The sequence below is a fragment of the Xenopus tropicalis genome, chromosome 2 (genome assembly GCF_000004195.4).
Source record: "Xenopus tropicalis strain Nigerian chromosome 2, UCB_Xtro_10.0, whole genome shotgun sequence".
Lineage (NCBI taxonomy): Eukaryota > Metazoa > Chordata > Amphibia > Anura > Pipidae > Xenopus > Xenopus tropicalis.
In genome coordinates this window covers 146,123,812-146,142,922 of record NC_030678.2, presented here as the reverse complement: position 1 = coordinate 146,142,922, position 19,111 = coordinate 146,123,812, and the positions used below count along the sequence as shown (strand labels likewise).

The 19,111-nt window shown below is 38.3% G+C and overlaps 1 protein-coding gene across 1 annotated transcript; it reads left to right on the top strand.

Moving 5' to 3' along the window:
- Nucleotides 1-1,995, top strand: hoxc12 (homeobox C12). Its single transcript, XM_002936647.5, has 2 exons — nucleotides 1-684; nucleotides 1,211-1,995. Exons 1-2 carry the CDS (start codon nucleotides 132-134, stop codon nucleotides 1,447-1,449), a joined length of 792 nt encoding a protein of 263 aa, XP_002936693.1. The 5' UTR covers nucleotides 1-131; the 3' UTR covers nucleotides 1,450-1,995.
- The last annotated feature ends 17,116 nt before the right edge of the window (nucleotides 1,996-19,111 follow it).

Here is a 19,111-nt window from a genome sequence, read left to right as displayed (position 1 = left end):
GGGCGGGCTGAGAGGGCTGCGTACAGTGGCTATCACGTGATCCTCCCCCGCCAATGGCAGGCGGCTCTAGGTTTGACTATGTTTAATGTCAGATGGCAATAAACTAGAAGCTCCTGGTCAGGCCCGCGGAAATGGGAGAACATAATCTTCTTAATCCCGGGTTTGTGGGACCTCTGGTGAATATCCATACCGGGGACACCTTCTATTTCCCCAATTTCAGGACCCCCGGCGGGCAGTTACCTGGCTTGCCCTCTCTCTCTTATCCAAGAAGGGAAAATGTCTGTTCTCTGCCATGGGCATCCACAGAGCCGTGCAACGGATACCCCCAGCCCTATCTCAGCAGCCCGGTCTCCATTAACCCTTCCTTCAGCAGGGCTTGTGATCTGGCCCGAGTGGAAGAGACCAAATGCTATTACCGGGAGGGGTGCAACCCCGACACCCCCAGCCTGAAAAGGGAGAATGTGCTGCTGCCCCTGGAGAGCGGGATCCATAGCGCCATGAACAGCACTTTCCAGAAATACGACTACACGGCTGTGGACTCTGTTCCCCACGACCCTCCCTCCTGTCAGTCTTTAGAGTCAGACTCCGGCTCGTCTCTGCTCAATGAGGGGACTAAGAACGCCGTGTCCGAAGCAGCCACAATGGCTTCTCCCTCTAATCCGGGCAACAGCCTTCCGGCAAGTGGTAAGGACCAGATAGGGCACCGATTCATCGCTTAACAGTGACTTGACCGAGTCGATTTTTATAGTGGGATTTTGTGTGGGATTAAGGGATTTGTCCGACATACACCGCTAGGGGTAGCACTAAGAGACTTTCATGTTTTACTGGGCGAAACCAGCTCTAAAACAGGGAGATAGAAAGGGGAGGGGGCTATAAACATATAAACATGGAAATATCCCATCAATTGGGAACCCTTCTACCATCTCGGTAACTGCCAGGGCATCAGTGTTGTACAGGGAGATCCAAGCACTTGTCCTTTGTTCTATAGCAGGAGTAGTGCAACAGCAATCCGGCCAACTGGCTCACAGTTGTGTCACTTGGATCAGACATGCACGTACAATATTAAATGTTTTATCTTCTTCCTACATAAAATCAATGCACTTCAGTAATAAGGTTGTTCGTTAGAGAGGATAGTTCATGTAAGGCAGTACTATTTGGGGTGTGGATATTGGCCTTTGTGTTAATTGTATTGGTGAATGTTTCTGCCTAGGGGCTCCTTGGTACCCGATACACACAAGGTCCAGAAAGAAAAGAAAGCCCTATTCTAAGATACAACTGGCTGAGCTGGAAGGGGAATTTATGGTAAATGAATTTATCACCCGACAACGGAGGAGAGAACTGTCTGACCGGTTGAGCCTCAGTGACCAACAGGTGAAGATTTGGTTCCAGAATCGTCGAATGAAGAAGAAAAGACTTCTAATGAGAGAGCAAGCACTGTCATTCTTTTAAACCCTGCGTGGGGTGCGGGAATAACTGGCCACCGATATCTTGATGAGAACTGTGTAGTGCCTGTTAAAGTCATATCATGGTTTCTTTGTGTCACTCACCAGCTTGTACACTCCATGACCCATTTCAGTACTGGAAACAGAATAAAGTGACGAGATTCAGAGCCTAGAGAGAGAGGCAAAATCACGATGGACATTTTGTGATGTTTGGGTACAGAATTGCAAAAACATTCCTTTCCAAACAGCTGTTCCTCTCTGCAAGTCCTAGGGTTGCTTGTGCATAGACTCTGCATGCTCTTGCGTCATCTCTGGCTTTGTACTTATTTCAGATCCAGTTCTGTTGCCAACTAAACGGGTCAGTGTTGTCCTCAAAATAAGGTGGCAGTGCATTTCACCCTAAATGAACCCTCTGCTTAGTTGTGAGTGGGTGGGCAATTGTTCATTCAGTCACATGCAATATTTTTCTTTCCACAATAGGCTTTTATTCTCACAATACTCAAGATGCAATATCTTGTCTCATTTGTCTGTCTCCGTTGGCAAGATATTGGCAGAAACCTAGACAAAACTTGACACGCAGTTAAACGTTGTTCAGTAAGGAAGCTTGATAGTAATAGTATTATGTTTTCAGTGAGTCTTTGGCTGACAAATTTCTTTATTATTATAGCATCAAGAATGGTCATTAACTTGCCTACTTGCCCTTAGTGCTGCAAATATGGGTAGAATCTGTAAAAGCTCAGAGTGCAGGATACCAAGCATGTAACTGAGAAGGTTTCCTTTCCTTTCTCTTTGTAATTTCTAATTGTGAAGAAGGGTATTTAACCAAAGTATAAAAATAATGTTGCATTTTATAGAAAGCATTATATGTATATATATATATATATATATATATATATATATATATATATATATATATATATATATATATATAATCGCCAATCTGGAGCAGACATCTGCAGCAAGTGGGGTAATTGCCTGCCTACGCCTATTTCAAAGGCTTTCTTTTTTATTTTCTGTCTATATATGTACAAACACAAATATATATTTATTTTATCTTATACATGCGTTAGTCCATTAAAGCGAATACGAACTTTCTACAGCCCCCATATTAGTAATGAATGAGGTTTTGTTAGCCATTAATACTTTTATTTTGATCTATATTTAGAAAGAATCAGTTCATTAAATTGACAGGCATAAAAACAAAAAAAAAATGTTACGAATTCCCTTAAAACTTGGATTGGATCCATAAAATTATCTTTATACTAGCATTACCACTAAACTACTTTTAAATGATGTATGGAAAAAACAAGGATTATTTTTAAAACGAGGTTCTGGTGATTTTCATTGACACAATTAAGACACCACTTAATTCCTCTTTAAAAATGATATGCAACCTTTTGGCTTTGCTGTGCCTGCAGTGGAGAATTAGACCTTATGGGCTGCTTTCCTGTGTGTGAGCAGAAAATAACCATTAGCTTAGTAATAACTGTCAGGTGTATGTGTCATAAAATGTTTATTGAATTCCCTGGGCTAAAAAGAATGCAAATTGCGTGAGGGATGTTAGTTATGGAGAAGCCATCTATATGTTCTTTTGTGTAGGCGTGTGTGTGTGTATATGTGTGTTTTGTGCATGTATGTATATGTATGTTTATACCTATATATATATTTACACAAAAGACATATGTGTGTGCATGTGATAGAATCAGAATGATCGAAAGGTTAAGGGGGAAGATAGCACAATGGAGATATTTCTCCTCTACCAGCATTGCCCAGTTCGTTTTATTTCAAAGGGATTAATTTTATTGCAAAGCAGCAATTTCTGGGATGTTTAAATTACCTCCACGTGCTTCTCTTTACGTTCACGGTCATGGCAAAAGGAGCACTGCCTAAAGAACTTCTTATTTACGACCTGTAAAGGATGGAGTCGATCCCAAGAAAAATCCCCTTGAATCGTGGCTGCTTTTCATCAAGTGTTTTAGTTAGGCCACACGGATCGCATTCTGGTCTTGATTTTGCCCGCACATTGTTACATTTCATTGCAGTTGTATAGTACACGATCAGAAGGTTCGGGTATTATGAGCACAATTCAATATACTTATTCTATATGTAGGTACAAATAAACGCAGGATGGGAAAATTATACATAAAGAGGATTTTGTTTGGCTGTTGTTGCAGTGCAACGATAGACCATTAGATGAGCACCTTTTCTACAGATAACCCTCATTTTCTAAGCAACTTTCTACATAATAAACTGGTACTGGACTCTCGGTTCTACATTCTCTACACCCTGTTTTGGTCGCTATCACAGCTGTATTACGATTTAAATCAGAACCCATACATCTCATACCATGGGACAAAACATATAAAATATACGTTGCTTTGAATTTTACTGAGATACATAGACGGAACACATTGGTGCTCATTGGCTTGTAGTCTTGCTATTAAATGCATCTATTTTAAGCCAATAGTCTGAAATATTGGTGACACGTTTCTTACCTCAGTTATCTGGTAGAGACATGAATCATATGGCACGATTATCCCTAAATCATATAAAGAATACTAAACAAGTTGTATTAAACGTTATGTACTTAATGTGATTTGAGACAATAAATGAATTTGTCAAATTTGTGAGGTTTTATATTCACTTTATTTTTTAATGTATGGACTTCTGGGAAAATTGTGCAGGGCAGTTCCACACGGCGCTAAGCATTTGCTATAATTGCATAAATTCAAGGAAGTCTTTAATTATTGAATTATAAAATGTTTTTTTTACCTATACAGTCAAATATTGATTTCAAAATAATGCACAATTCCATTATAACGTACAGATTTCAAGCTAAAATATTGAAACAGTGGCCTGGTGAACAGATCCCTTTTTGATGTGCTGTTACGGGAAACCTTTGCTTGAAATTAAATTGCTTCTTCTGCAGGAATATTTACGGCCGGCACATTGAGTATGGATCAGTTGATGGGTGGGAAACCGCTGCTTATAAATATGCAACAAACATGAATCATTTCCCATTACAATTTAGTGGACATCACAGCAAATAAACCGGTTTGGGGGATATAATTAATCGAAGACTATATTACTTCTTAACCGAACATCTTTTAATCATTAGTAAAAATCTTCTAGATTTGTTACGTGAAAAAAAAATATAAAATGAGATCGTGTATCAAGGGATTTTAGACAGTGGATATCCCAAAAACTGAATTTTGGTGCCTTTTTTAGATATTGACTCATTCCATTTGTATGGTACATGGATAAATGGCTCAAACCAGGTCCAAACTAAGATTTAATTGCATTTCAGGCCCCCCTTACACAGAGGCAAACAAGCCCCCCCCCACACCCGATAAATAGCGGCTGTCTATGACATCTTACAACAATCCTCGTATTTGCCAGTCGGGGCCTGGGTCAAACCACATTAAAATTGCTCTTAATTATACCCCTTGAGTACTATTGCTTTCCAGCAATGATCATAAGAAATAGACTTTAGAGAAAACTAGTGAATATAGAACGGTGGAAAATATTTTGAAATTGTTTTTTTAAATATGACATTTGGTGCTGTGGTAGAAGTAATATTATTCACAGTAATGCTCAGCAAGAAAATCGTGCAAAATAGACTTATTAAGATATATGCTAATGATTGCTTTTATAGAGAGAAAGTCCATATAAATATGTATATGCCAATAATGTAATATAAGATTACCATATTTACAAGAAACAAAATGTTATTAATATTAGAAATCACGTCACATCTTCATTTTACATTGCCAAGGTAACGGCCATAAAAAGGCCACCACTTTCATCTGAGTATCTTCTGAAAACTTTCCAAAGCAGCAGTTCGTGGAAGAAATTATTTTCTGTGACAGTGAGCAATTTATTAGATCCTCTGGTGACTGTACAGAGAAATCTATTTATCTCAGTAAGCTTGAGGGGCATCAGCCCCAACAGAGAGGTTCAGTCAGATTGGTTATTGTATTCCATTACCATGAATAGGTAAAACTGAAATCAAATAAGGTTAGGGAAATGCTCCTCCTGTAATTTGCGGACTAAGAAACGGGAACCAATTTCTTCTTACAGAGAAAATGCATTGAATTGATCTGGGTAATTGGTTGTGCAGGACAAGCCTTTTTATGGCACAGACAGAAGCAGCCTTAGACAGCAGCAATATAGCCCCCCCCCCCCTTCATTGCTCACCAATTACTTTTTTCACTTTCACTGGGCCTTAAGCATCATTAATCACAAATTTTGCTTTATAAATACGATTTACAAGAGAATGTATGAATTCTTGGCGATATTATCATATCACCAACATTTTAGAGTGAACTTTGAGTTATGTCAATTGACAACTGACACTATGTTTTAGTGCATTGCTGCGGCTTGGATTATGTTTAAATTATATTGTCATATGGAAAAGTCTGCGCAACCCTTAAACTGCCACTAAGGGCAGACACTGAGGGGCACTATCCCTTGTGTCCAACTAGACACCCCCGTTGTAGTGCATCTAGGCTTTGGTGTTTACCTCCAAACTGATATTAGTAGCTCTTTTCACTTTATTCATCTATCTTACATGCATAAATTTAAGTGACAGCTGCATGAAGAATAATGAAAGGCGAGACCATACATTATATCTAGAGCTGATTGTATTATAGGGGTGGGGACTTCATTGGGGGCTTCATTGTTCTCCACACGCACACATTTACAACACAAAATCAAAATGAGCATCTCATTTTTACTTAGTAAAATTCCACTCATGCCAATGACCATAATGTTTATGGAATTCTAGGCTATCTTTCCCAAATTTGTTATCTTTTTATGCTCAGAGCACCCTACTTCACTTTAGGGAGAGGCAGGACTGCTTTGCGCTTTATTGATGTGCTCCATTTTAACTTTACAACGTCCCTCTCCCCTCTACCCATGCACATAATACTTTATTCAAATTTGGTACAAACACCTCTACATTTAATGTAAGAATTTATTATTTTCGCCCTCCACAATCCATTGCATATTATTATTGGAACTAGCTATTGTCAGATATGTCGGGACTGGCAGGTACATGTAGCCCCTTATAATACATACATATTTGTGTTGTGTACATGTGCTTATATTATAGTGTTAAATCCAGTCTTGACTCATGGATACTTTGTAGGCTGCCTTCCTTTTACTAGATCATGTGCCTAGCCTTTTGCTGATAATTTCCTTTTGTGCGAGCAAATGCCATTGGTAATAGCTGGATTCCTCACTGGAATGCAGGCCCCAGCGAAACAAAGCATGTCCAAATTCCAGGACCAAACAGCTCAACTTGAACTAGTCCTATATCACACCGTCCCTAATAGCCATCTACATAGAAACTAACAGCCACTGTCTGGGCAGAGTTAAACTTGTATATGCACATCATTCTGTGCCAGTGTGTGCATCTTGCACACTGAAATGTTATATACAGACCAGTGTTTTTTGTGTCAGCGGGGAAAGTGCAGGCAGGAAAATCATTTGGAGATTTTTTTATAAATATCAGCTGAAGAAATGAAACTCGGGATTTGTTACATATAAACCTGATAAATTGTTATTAACGTTTGCAATTCTGTATGAGATGCTTTAACCGTATAAGCGACTGCTGGCTGAGCAGCACACAGATCACTTAGCTGCAAACAATGACTCCTAGTGGGAGAAATGGGTGTTGGCAATCACAGATCCTTGTGCTATGCCACACTCTTGTATGGAAGTGTATAGTGTTTATTATAACCATCGCCCTCCCTTAGCAGCTCACTTGATTGGAAAGGACATTGTATATGCATGTTATAAACGAGTAATTATTTTCATTTGCGATCCATGGACCAGTGGATAGGGTAAGAGGATAAATCGGTGGATAAATGATCGCAAATAAACATAGACAAAGGTGGCGTTATATTTGCCATACGCTGAGTAACATGTACTTTGTAGAGATTCTTCCTCTGGCTGCTACATGGCACAATCTGATATGAGAGAGCTTGCAAGGTAACACAGAGCCCCATTCATTGAATTGGGGGTATATTTTTTATCCTAGACTTTGTTGTACTGGTCCACTGATTCACTGAAATCATGGGCAGTTCTTATCTGCCACTGGTGCTGTATCCAGCTTTAACAATGCTTGTTATACATGTCATTACATTAACTTTAAAATTGCGGTTTGTAATTTGCTTTTTTTGGGTACAAAAGGATGCGCTGTGGGTACTCTAGGGAAAACATGACATGTGAATGGTTTGGGGGGAGTAATTCAATTAGTCATTTTGTATTGCACTGGCACAGATGTGTGGTATAATGCATGGTCTGACCTGGTTCAATATCTCTTCATAACATGTTTTAACTATATGACAGATAATAACTCACTATATTGTGTGTTAATTCAGGCCCATAGGTCTCGGTTTATTAGCAGTCAATATTAAAGAAGGAATTTTACCTTTTTCTTAAAAATCTGGAAATATAGGCCTATTCCATAAAAATCTCTTCTGAAATACACAAGTGTAAGTTCCTCCGAAGGTTGATAATAGCTACCTTAAATACTTTATGGAGTGCATATAGCTGATAATACAGTGGGTTAAAATAAATTAAATGTCTTCTTAAAATAGGGGTATTATTGGTCCATTTATTCGCCTGTAAGTACTGTAAATGCCTAAACGCAAAAGGACCTTTTTAGGTACAATAAGATTTAACACCTCCCCACTTAAAAGCACTCATAACACATGGACTGACAAAGGGTTTACAGCATTTATATGCTGAATTGCACTAAAGCTATTGCCAATAGCAACAAGTCTCTCAATTAGTTTTAATCAGTCAACTACAACATATAAAAAAAGCTTACTTTCAAGTGCATGGAAGGAGGATCCAATCCTTGGCTCTAGGGCCAACAATAGAATCATGCCTGGTTTAGACTAACACTCAGGTGGCCCAGTTAAGCCCAGGATAGTTGTTTTGGTGACTTTCACAGTTACAATTGCATATTGTTAAGGGACAATAAAGTAAGGGCCCTGCTCAGACCTTACACACGTTTGTAAATTAACCCTACGTGTCTGTTTTAAACCTTGGTTGTGTTGTATAAGTTTGGAGTAATGATGTTACATTTTGTTAACTAATCACACCTATAATATTCTTGGCACTAGGTGGCTTTCTTTCCAACCCCAAGCTCAAGCGACAACAGCATTAATTATAATGCCTCTATCTGCCTAGTACTTCTAGGGATTATAGGGGAAACATGGTGCCAGGCTAACATGGTCAGATTAGCTCCCTGTCATTGTCACAACTGCTTTAGGTAACAAGGTTCCCTATAATAACTCTGTGGGAGATGGTAACAGACTGACCACTTTGCCTTAGCATAGTCGTGGTCATAACACAGAAATGTGCTATAGGCTAAAAAAAAGTATTTTTAAGCACTAAAAATTAAAAGTAGTAACGCCTGGCATCATGTAGGGAGAGTAAATTTTGCATTTTTTATTTGTATTTGTTATTTTATTCTATTCTATTAAAGTACTGTTTTGCTATACAACTCTGCAGAGATAAGCAGTGCTCTATAAATAAAAATATACATACATACATACATACATTATGTGTGTTGTAATGTAAAATGCGGAGGTCCCTGCCCCGTAGAACTTACAATCTAAATGGGAGGGAAACTTACAGACACTAATAGGAGGGTAATTATTGCTGCTGGTTACATTGGGTGAAATATAAGTGCCAGTTCCTAGTTCCGGTACTATGTGAGTGCCCCACATTACACTGCTGTGCTGCCCATTTATTACCTTATTATAGGAGATTACTAACACTGGAAAAACTTGCACCTATAACAATTACCAGTGACTGCTTTGTATCAGTTGATTTTTTCTATTTTTTTTAATTTTCAATAACTAACTGCATAACTAACTGCATTTTGTCAGTTTTATATGGATAGTCAGCTCCCTGCCAGTCAAAACTCCAATTTCGACAATGTCCTTCTTGTTCTGTAATAAAAGAAACATTATATTCTTTTTTAATATGAGGACTTTTGTTAATCATACTTTTTGCCTACTGTTTTAATGAAATAAACAATGTTTTGATGAATTGGTGAGGACCAAATATAGATTTAAATAAAAACTTAGATTTTCTTGTGTTTAAAAAAGGAAAATGTGTGTTCAGCACAAGCTCCGTTCTATTGCCTCTTTAACAAACCTGCAAAGAAAGGGGAATAATAGAAATGTGCAAGGCATTGTGGGAACTGGAGTCTTGGCTGGGGGAGAGTTGATTTCTCATACATTGTTTCTGTAGTATGCAAATTGAGTACACAATAGTAAAGGACAGACAGATACTGCATTCAATTGCGATTTAATATACACAAACATTTTTTAAACACTATATATTTGGTAAGTGGCTTTTATGTGTTTTTCAGTATGCAACAACAAAAAAAAAATTATGCATGAACATTGTTTATAAAGAATGGTAAAATTGCCGTTTAAAAACGTGGACTTACAGACCTTTAGTGAATCCAGCCCGTTCTGCCCAGTTATTGCCTTTACAACTGATACTGACATTCTCTTCTTTAAAATATGAGTAAGCTAAGTAAATAAATTGATGCCAATACTGTTAATAATCAGTGTCCTCTGGACTGTAAATGCTGTAGCGAGTTACATACGGATATGTATGTATTGCAACTTTATACGCTTTTTTCCTTATGAGTGGGCGCAAATGAATACCTAGTTACAGAGAAATATATAACTACAAAAGAACAGGACATTGTTGCAATTTGACACGTTTATCAGGAGAAGGTAACAGGCGAGCTCTTGGATTGAGAAGATATGGAGCAAAACCCTGGTTGTAATGTGTTTTGCATCTCTAAATAGTTAGGAAAAGCTGCTCCGCACATAAACCTAGTGGCTAGTGTGTGTGGTCTTCCCTCCTACAATCTTTTATTATTCATATCAAAGCTTTCCTGTTAATCTTTTCTCACTTCTTTAGATATTGCTCACAAAGGGGCGTCACTTTCCACATAAAATATATATATTGGTGTTACCAAACGTGCACATATACACGCTGAAACCTTAAGTAAAATCATTAAACAATTGCGTTTATTGTTTAAAAAAAGGAACATCTATTAATGTTGATGCCGAGTTCGTTTCGGTAGAGTATTAGGAATGGTAGGAAGGTACCGAGACGTGAGAAAATTGGGTTTCTTCTTGAGATTGGTCAATATATTTATAACTATGTTTTCTTTTGACAAGTTTTGCAATAACCTATTTGCAAATAAATCTAAACTGGGATTACGCCGCAACAAAAAGCTTCTTTGTAGGAGAAGAAGCCGTTTTCATGGTGCAGACACATGAAATGACTGGCTGGGAAGAAGGGATTATTGTTTTATTTTTCTTTATCCCTGGCTACAAATTCCACTCCCATTTTCCCCTCTGCAAAGTATTCCGGATGTGGCAGATCAGCCCACCCCTTGAGATCTGGGATACATTAGCTCTCCTTGCTTGCCATTTCTCCCCTGTACTCCCCATCCTACAAAAAAAAAAAGTCCATTGCCTGTCTATTCCCCAAATTTATTTGGCAAAAAGTAGAGTTTCCTACAATAACAAGATTGCTCTTGTTTTCCTCTTTAAAGGAATAGGTTATTGATGTGGATTTCCCAGGCACAGCTAATCTAGTCAGCCTGCTGTCTGCTTGTGTTTACAACTGTCTGTCTGGGTGGGAGGAGCACAATTGGAAAGTGAAGGTCAAGTTAGCATCCTGCCTTAAATGGCATGCGATGGTCCTCCATTTTCACCCCTTTGTCACAACAGGGCTAAAGGGGAATTGCTTCTTAAGTCTGGTAAACACAGTTATAGTTTTCTCCCGCTGCAGCTTAATTTTCTGCACAAGAAGCCGTAAGGATGGAGGGAAGTTGGAAGAGGCAAAGGGCTATGGAATGGGGAGATCCCCCCTCTCTCTCATGGATAGTTGCTGTTTCCAAAGATATTCTCCCCGAGCAATCTGCAGCCAACCCGCCAGGCATGGAGAGGATGTTGCCAGTCATAAAGAGAAAAGGGCCCATATAGACTTAATGTCCGAACATGTCCCTTTCCTTTGCAGAAAGCATTGCAGAGCAATCGGTAAGGCTAACAATGCGCACAATATTCTTCTCTTTCTGTTCCAATAAACGTAAGAGACGGCAGGCTGGCAGAGTAACATGCAAACCCCCATCCCCCCCAATATGTGTATTTTACTTGGCAGAGAGATATCTCCCCTTCTAAAGGTGGATACTGTCCTTGTTAATATAAGATACAGCGACCCCCGCCCTTACAGCATTTGCATTATACAAGTGTCTCACCAGTGCCACAACGATTTATATGAGTAGTTTCCCCCTGACAAGGCCTGTGTGTCTGTGCATATGTATGTGTGCGCCTGTCATTACATGCCTTAGTAATTATGGTTACATGTATGGGAAGCTGCAAAGTCCAAGTAATGACACTCGGTACATGCAATTATGTGTGCAAAGTACATGACCCTTCCCTGGATTCAAATGTCTGGTATCTATTAGAAATTGAGCTGTTGCAGCTTTTGAAAATGGCTTTCCACATAGGCGGCGGCACTGTACAGTATCACTGAATCAATGGCTCATATACCCTTTACTAATCTGATTACATAGGGGCTGAAAGCTCCTTGCTAAGTAGAACAGGCACTAGTCTCCGAGAGTTTCCTGCCTTCTTGATTACATTTCAGACGTTTAGGTTTGTAATGTATTGCGCTAAAATAAGTCCATTGTTAAAAAGCCTTTGGTATGCCACTTGAGCTGGGCACTATTGAGCAGATCTGGTAGGACCGTTTCTAAAAGTTGCTTTTAATCTGTACAATATGTGCCTGAATATTTCGACTGCTGCCAGATGTTCTTCTTCAGCTTTTGCCTAATAGTCCCCATTCTGTGCAATATCGCATTGTGTGAATCGTGTTCCCACCGTGTGTTCATTTGACTGAATAGATCCAAATGCAAATACAGTTTATTAGTTGAGACTCGTATAACAGGTCGCTGCCTATTCCATAGGTTTTGTCTCTATTTAGGTGACTGATATCCCACCAGATAATTGTCTGCCAAACGCACACATATACACGTATTTCATCATCTATACCCTGATATGGCTAGAAGTAATTTTGTCATATTTGTGTTATAAAAATGTTTAGAAGGTGGTCCAACCAAGTGTAGGCAAAGTAAGAGCTCCATAGTGCCAGAAAGTCGAAATGCGTTTTATTTCAACAAATACAATATATTATTTGACGTTGCAATCTGTACTGGGTCTGACAACTTTTCGACTTATTATCTTATGCGATCAATATCAATGCCCACGTTTGATGTTAAGCCAATCAAAAGCCCTTGGGATTTAGTGAAGAGTTTGCCAACAGAGATATTGTTTTTTTGTGGAACAGTGATGCGCCAATCTCTGTGTAGCCCAAAGTTTGTATTAACTACTGATTGCATAAGGTTTTTGCTGGAATTAAACAGAAGTAATGGGGCAATTAAATCTAAAATAACTGCACTTTTTCCGTTTTCTTGAAAAGTTTCACGGTTCATCCGAGTGGCTTCTTCATGAATGTAGTCTGTAGTTGTGATGATTATGGAAAATGCATGTTTATTGGAGTTGATGATATTTCATAGATGGCCATGGGTCTATCATTGCCTGGCAGCTCTGGAAGTTACTGGGAACAGTCATTTGTTATTTACAATATTAAAAAACAATAAATTACCGAACTGGATTTGGCGTGAGCCAGATTCAATTCAGTGAGAAAAAGGTTCCTCATGTAAAAACTCATGGAAATTATTCAATTTGAGATGCATTTAATTCAGAAAAAAACTATCTCACTGTTTATCATGTGAAAACTCTTTTACAGTCTATGGGAAAAAAAACTGGAATTAAATTAAGAGAAAAGTTTTTTTCTCCTCGAATTGAATCAGGCCCATAAGTTTTCATGTAATAAACCATGAGATAACTTTTTATGAATCTGGACCAATATTAGTTAGTTGGGAGCAATTACAGCCAAAATGATAATAACAATCTAATCATCAAGCTTAAAAAACTGTATTTTTAACTATAACACCTAAAAGTAACGGTTGTTATTAAAAGGGGACAGATCTACCAACAATGGATTGCTTTCACCCATAACGTACTGAAAGGCACCTGTACCTTTAAATCCCAATGGCAGTAATGCTTATTAAAGGCATTATTACCACTTGATGTGTTAGGAACCAGCTGCAAAAAATTGCCTGTGAATCCTTGTTTTTAAGAAACAGTAAACTTAATTTTATACCAGCAAATCCAGCTTACAGATGGCAGAGCTAGACTGCCAGATACATGGATTGTGTGCCTGTGTCCATACATTGTATCATGTACATAACATTTTAGCAACAACAGATAAGAACTGACTATACAGACAGTAGCTGGCTAGATGAGAAAGAAAGAAATGTAGCAGGTAGCACTTCTGGGAACTGCTTGGCGATTTCTGGTGTTTTCGCTGCTGTTTTTTTTGCACAGTGACACAACAGCCGTATGCCGTAGGCCTTAGCCTTAGGGTTGTGTTAAGTGTCCCAAACAGAAAACAGCTGCACACAACCGGTTTTTACAAGTATTCGTAAATGGTTTTATTTAGTAACTTACCTTTGTGTCATAGAGTTTTACATGTTTGCTTCCAGGCAAGAAGCACATTTGAAGTATCGATAGATAGATGATAGATAGATAGATAGATAGATAGATAGATAGATAGATAGATAGATAGATGATAGATAGATAGATAGATAGATAGATAGATAGATAGATATGGGCAAAACACAGTGAGAGTTGTTTTATTTCGTTTTGCCATCGTTTAAACTTATCACAAATTGACTAGTTAACAAGTGGTCGAGCATTTCAGCGATGTACAATTAAATACCTTTAAATTATTTCAGCAGGGACAGAGTTCTTGTCAGGTTAAAGGTAAGAATTCCGTTTGTTTCTGACATTGCCACCTTGAATGCAGTGGTGTCTGCGTGTGGCTTCGGACCACATCCTACCTACTTTTATCTTTATTGATTCCATATGAATTTAGACTTGAAGCACAGGTCTGCAGAGAAACTATTCTTTTTTATCGTTTGAATTGTTCACAGCTTGCACTGTCAGTTTAGTTGCATGGCTTGATCCAATTAAATATAACTCTCCCATATGGTAGCATTATTATTTTCCACGCCATGCCACTAGTGGCTATTTTGCTGCAATACCAGTTTTCCTTTACACTTAGGCGTAATTTACTAATCTTTGTTTATGGCTGCAGGCTGTAGCTATTTCGATGGCCCCTAGACCCATGCTTAGGAAGTAATTACAGTGTAGGAGTGGGGGAGAGTGGAAGCTACTTAAAAGCATCACATTGAAAGCCATAAAACGCAAGAATGTAGTAATTCCAGCGTTGTTGAATAGAATATAATCACACATATTCCCAAACTGGCTTTTTGACTGCAATATGCAGAATACCTGTCTGGCAGAGGAGTTTGGATATGGCGGACAGAGACAGTTTGGCAGCACCCATGAGCATGATGTTAGCGGCCAAACCGCCTTATTCCTGCACATTTCCTTGTGTCCTCAGAGATACACTGCAGTTGTTTCTTTCCAGGCTTTTAAAGGATTTCTGTCAAGATTTTTATGGTGTACTTTTTTATTCCTAAATTACACTGTTTACATAGCAAATAATTCACTCTACTATTTAAAAATGTATTCTTAGACCAACAAATGTATTCTTTTAGCTGTAATATTGGTGTGTAGGCGCCATCTCAGTGCATTGTGCCTGAGTCTGAGCTTTCAGAAGGAGCCAGCACTACACATTAGAACTGCTTTCAGGTAACCTATTGTTTCTCCTACTCCCATGTAACTGGAGGAGTCCCAAGCCAGACTTGGATTTCTTATTATTGAGTGCTACTGGGAGCTGCTATCTTGCTCCCTTCCATTGTTCTGCTGATCGGCTGCTGGGGGCGGGGTGATATCACTCCAACTTGCAGCTCAGCAGTAAAGTGTGACTGAAGTTTATCAGAGCACAGGTCACATGGCTGTGGCACCCTGGGAAATGAAGAACATGGCTAGCCTCATGTGAAATTTCTGAAATTAAATATAAAACAATCTGTGTTTTTGAAAAACAGATTTCAATACAGGATTCTGCTAGTGAAGCTCTATTAACTGATGTGTTTTGAAAAAAAATGTTTTCCCATGACAGTATTCCTTTAAGACATGGCAGTAAATGACATCTGTGGTAAAGGATAGCCGTGTGCACATCCGCCATAACTGGCACAAATATACAACCTCCAACCTGTGTAAGTGAGGCAAGAAAACTGACCTGCCAGTGGAAAAATTGTGAACTGAGAGTAGATCAAAAAGCAGCTTTTGCATTGCTTGGTCTATGTACATAAATCCCACCCTGCAAGCCAAATTGTACTAGATAATGGCCCACAGATAAAGAAAACCGATATATCGGCCATAGCCATAGTGCTGGCTAATATAATCTGAGGAAGTTTCAGGTTATCCAGCGTCTATTTCTCTTTTGTGTATTAAAGAATTGAAGAAAGAGATAGAGAGAGAGAGAGAGAGAGAGAGAGAGAGAGAGAGAGAGAGAGAGAGAGAGAGAGAGAGAGAGAGAGAGAGACTGCGCGTTGGGTAGAGGGAGAAATAGAGAATGTGTTCATGGGTGCACTGAGCTGACAGACAGAGAGGTAGACAAACTGGCAAAACAAATGACATCCCTGAAATCCGCAAGCGAACAGTTACTTTAATAAATCAGAAATAAATGAATGCGATATAGTTACCTGGTATTTATATATATGGAAATGTGATATTAATTGCTTACAAAAACATTTATTTGATAAATCCAGCCTATTCGAAATAATTTTTTCCGTTTCATTGTCTGCCTAGCTGTTTTTGGTTATTGGTTAGATTTCGTGTTCTTCGCAATGCATTTTTTAACAGTTGTATGCTCAAACTTTGTGTCTAATGTGTCCAATTTCCCTTGTGTATTTAGTTTTAATTATCTAAGTGAATGTTTAAATTGTGGTCTTGTTTGACGATTATATTTCAGCATTTGTTAGTATGTGGCAGCTTTGCTTTTCTCTTATATAAAAGTTTAGCTGTCCTGCTCCATTTTGGGGGCTGGGGAAAATCCCAGACTGCTGCGCCATTCAGAGTTTTATGGTGGTCAGGAAATTGACATTGGTCAAATTCAAGTGCTCTGACTCTCCAGCTGTCTCAGTGCCAAACGTTGCAGTCAGCAAGCGAATCCTTTATTTTAACTTGCTCTCAAAACAATTGAAGGAGCAGACTTATGAGATATTTCAAGAGCGGCTTTTGCACTCAGTTATAGGTGCTGTAGAACTTTTGTAATATGCATTCTGCCAACATACTTTTAATGGTTTATTTTGTTTGTTTTATATCCAGATGCACCACTACAACAATGCAAGTTGATATGTTAAGCTCTTTTTCTCATGTTCGATATTGTTGCTGTCTGGTTTGTAATGGATGAGAGACTGCAGGATCTAACGACTGCCATAAACCATAGCTTAAGGTTATTAGTTTGTATCAGTTCTATCAGATGCCAAACTGTAACACAAGTGACACTTTAATTAAAACTTGTGAGCTCCAGGCGATAGTTCATATATAAAACTATTAAATAGAAATTTGTATATAGGAATAACCCACAGATATACACATATATATGTTTGTGTTGTGTGTGTTATTTGTGTTATTATGAATGACACATATTGCTTTGTGAGTGCGGGTAATCTTAACCTGAGTATTACAAATAATAACATTTGCTGTCGCTCTTCAGGTGATAAACACACAGGCAAGCAAGAACAGTACCACTGCGTGTATGAGAATGTTTTCTAAAGGAAGGTAGTGCAGCTCTCTGTATCATAGATGCTACCCATATTCATATATATATATATATTCGTAAGGAAAAAAAATCACACACATTTTACATACATTTTACTTTTTAATACGCTGGTCCCGCACCTGAAGAGCGAAAGCAATTTTTTATTATTTGTAATACTCTGGATCAGCGCCCAGGAACTCACAAAGCAATGTGAGTCATTCATTTAAATTAAACCTTTCTAAAGACTTAATATGTTTTCTCCTGTAACAAGTGCCTAGGTAAGAAGGTCTTTCTCAGTATTAGAAAAGAACAAATAGAGATAAACGCTTTCAGTTTTCAGAAATTACGAAAGAAAAATAAGTATTTCAGTCTCTAATTGTGGCATTGTGTGTGTCCCTTTGTTACACTTTTTTGTAACGCATTAAATTTACAGATTGCAGTTGACTGAAGTATTTAGTATATTTACTCTTTCACAAAACAAAAAGCTTTATGCATCTATTAAATGTCACGTCAAATGGGTACATTTTTGTAACTTGGCGCTTTGTATAATATTAGAACACACAATGTTGATAAATATCAGTCACTTAAAATCTCACTTAACAGTGTATTGCACTGGGCACCCCAATAATGATTGTTTTGTGATAAAAAGTCCATTTGTGCTTACTGTCTTTATAGAATTTGGGCCTGTGTGGCTTACTCTCCAGCGCATCTATATGGTATGTGAGTGTCTGTATCTATCTATCTATCTATCTATCTATCTATCTATCTATCTATCTATCTATCTATCTATCTATCATCTATCTATCTGTCACCTAGACACATATAGTGCTAATCAGGCGATCGTAGTTGGTAACTGAGAATTGTATACCGTAGCAAAGTATATGGCGGAAATGTTCTTTATTTCACTAAATGGACTATGGAAACAAAGAAGATGGTCCGTTATGAGTTCGTGTATGGATCAAAGGGTCCTAATATGAAAGTGCCACAGGACAATGTAAATTAGAACAGAACATTACTCCAAACTGCATTTTTACGGATTACCAGGTACCTTATACATAGGAGCCATGCATATTGTAAAGCATTATAAGTACAGAGTTCCAGTGCGGACGTTGAACAAGAATCATATACAATTGATGGAATAAAATAATTCTGCTAAGCAGGATTCCATGCCAAAATGAATAAGTGCAACGGTGGAAATATATTTACATTCCCATTCCCGACTTATACTTGATGTGAGATTTTTAACATTTCTCATGTAAAATAGTTTTCCGGGACCCTTGGTTGTTCTCTTGCTGTGATTATAAAAATATGGGTAATAGAAATAAGAGAAGCAGATCTAGTTTCATCTTAGGTGCCTTCTGAAGTCTGAAGCCTTGATTTTGTCATGTTAAGCCTGGCTTATCTTAAGGTCCATACCTCCACGGCGTTGAACTTGATTTATTTCAGGGCTGACATAAAAAATATCTACAAGAAGGCAATTAGTTATTGCAAGGAGTCTGTTAATTACTTTCTTTCTAAGAATGTCCCCCTGTACGTAGCATGAATAGTACACAGATGTAATGGCTCTATACTTAAGCTGGATTTTACAAATGTTTGAAGACTTAGTGACCCCAAAACCTGCATTGCCCCTAGCAATTGTATTTGATCTCTCCAGTAAAGATTTGCAGTGTGTGCCCCTCAAAGTTGACGCATTAGGTGGGAAAATGAGAGTCAACTTATTTCTAGTGAGTGCAAATCCCCCTGACAGGGGGGGTGAAATCTAGAAAGCAGAGACCAAATTGCAAACTTCAAAAGCCCCCCCCCACCCCCTTACTCCC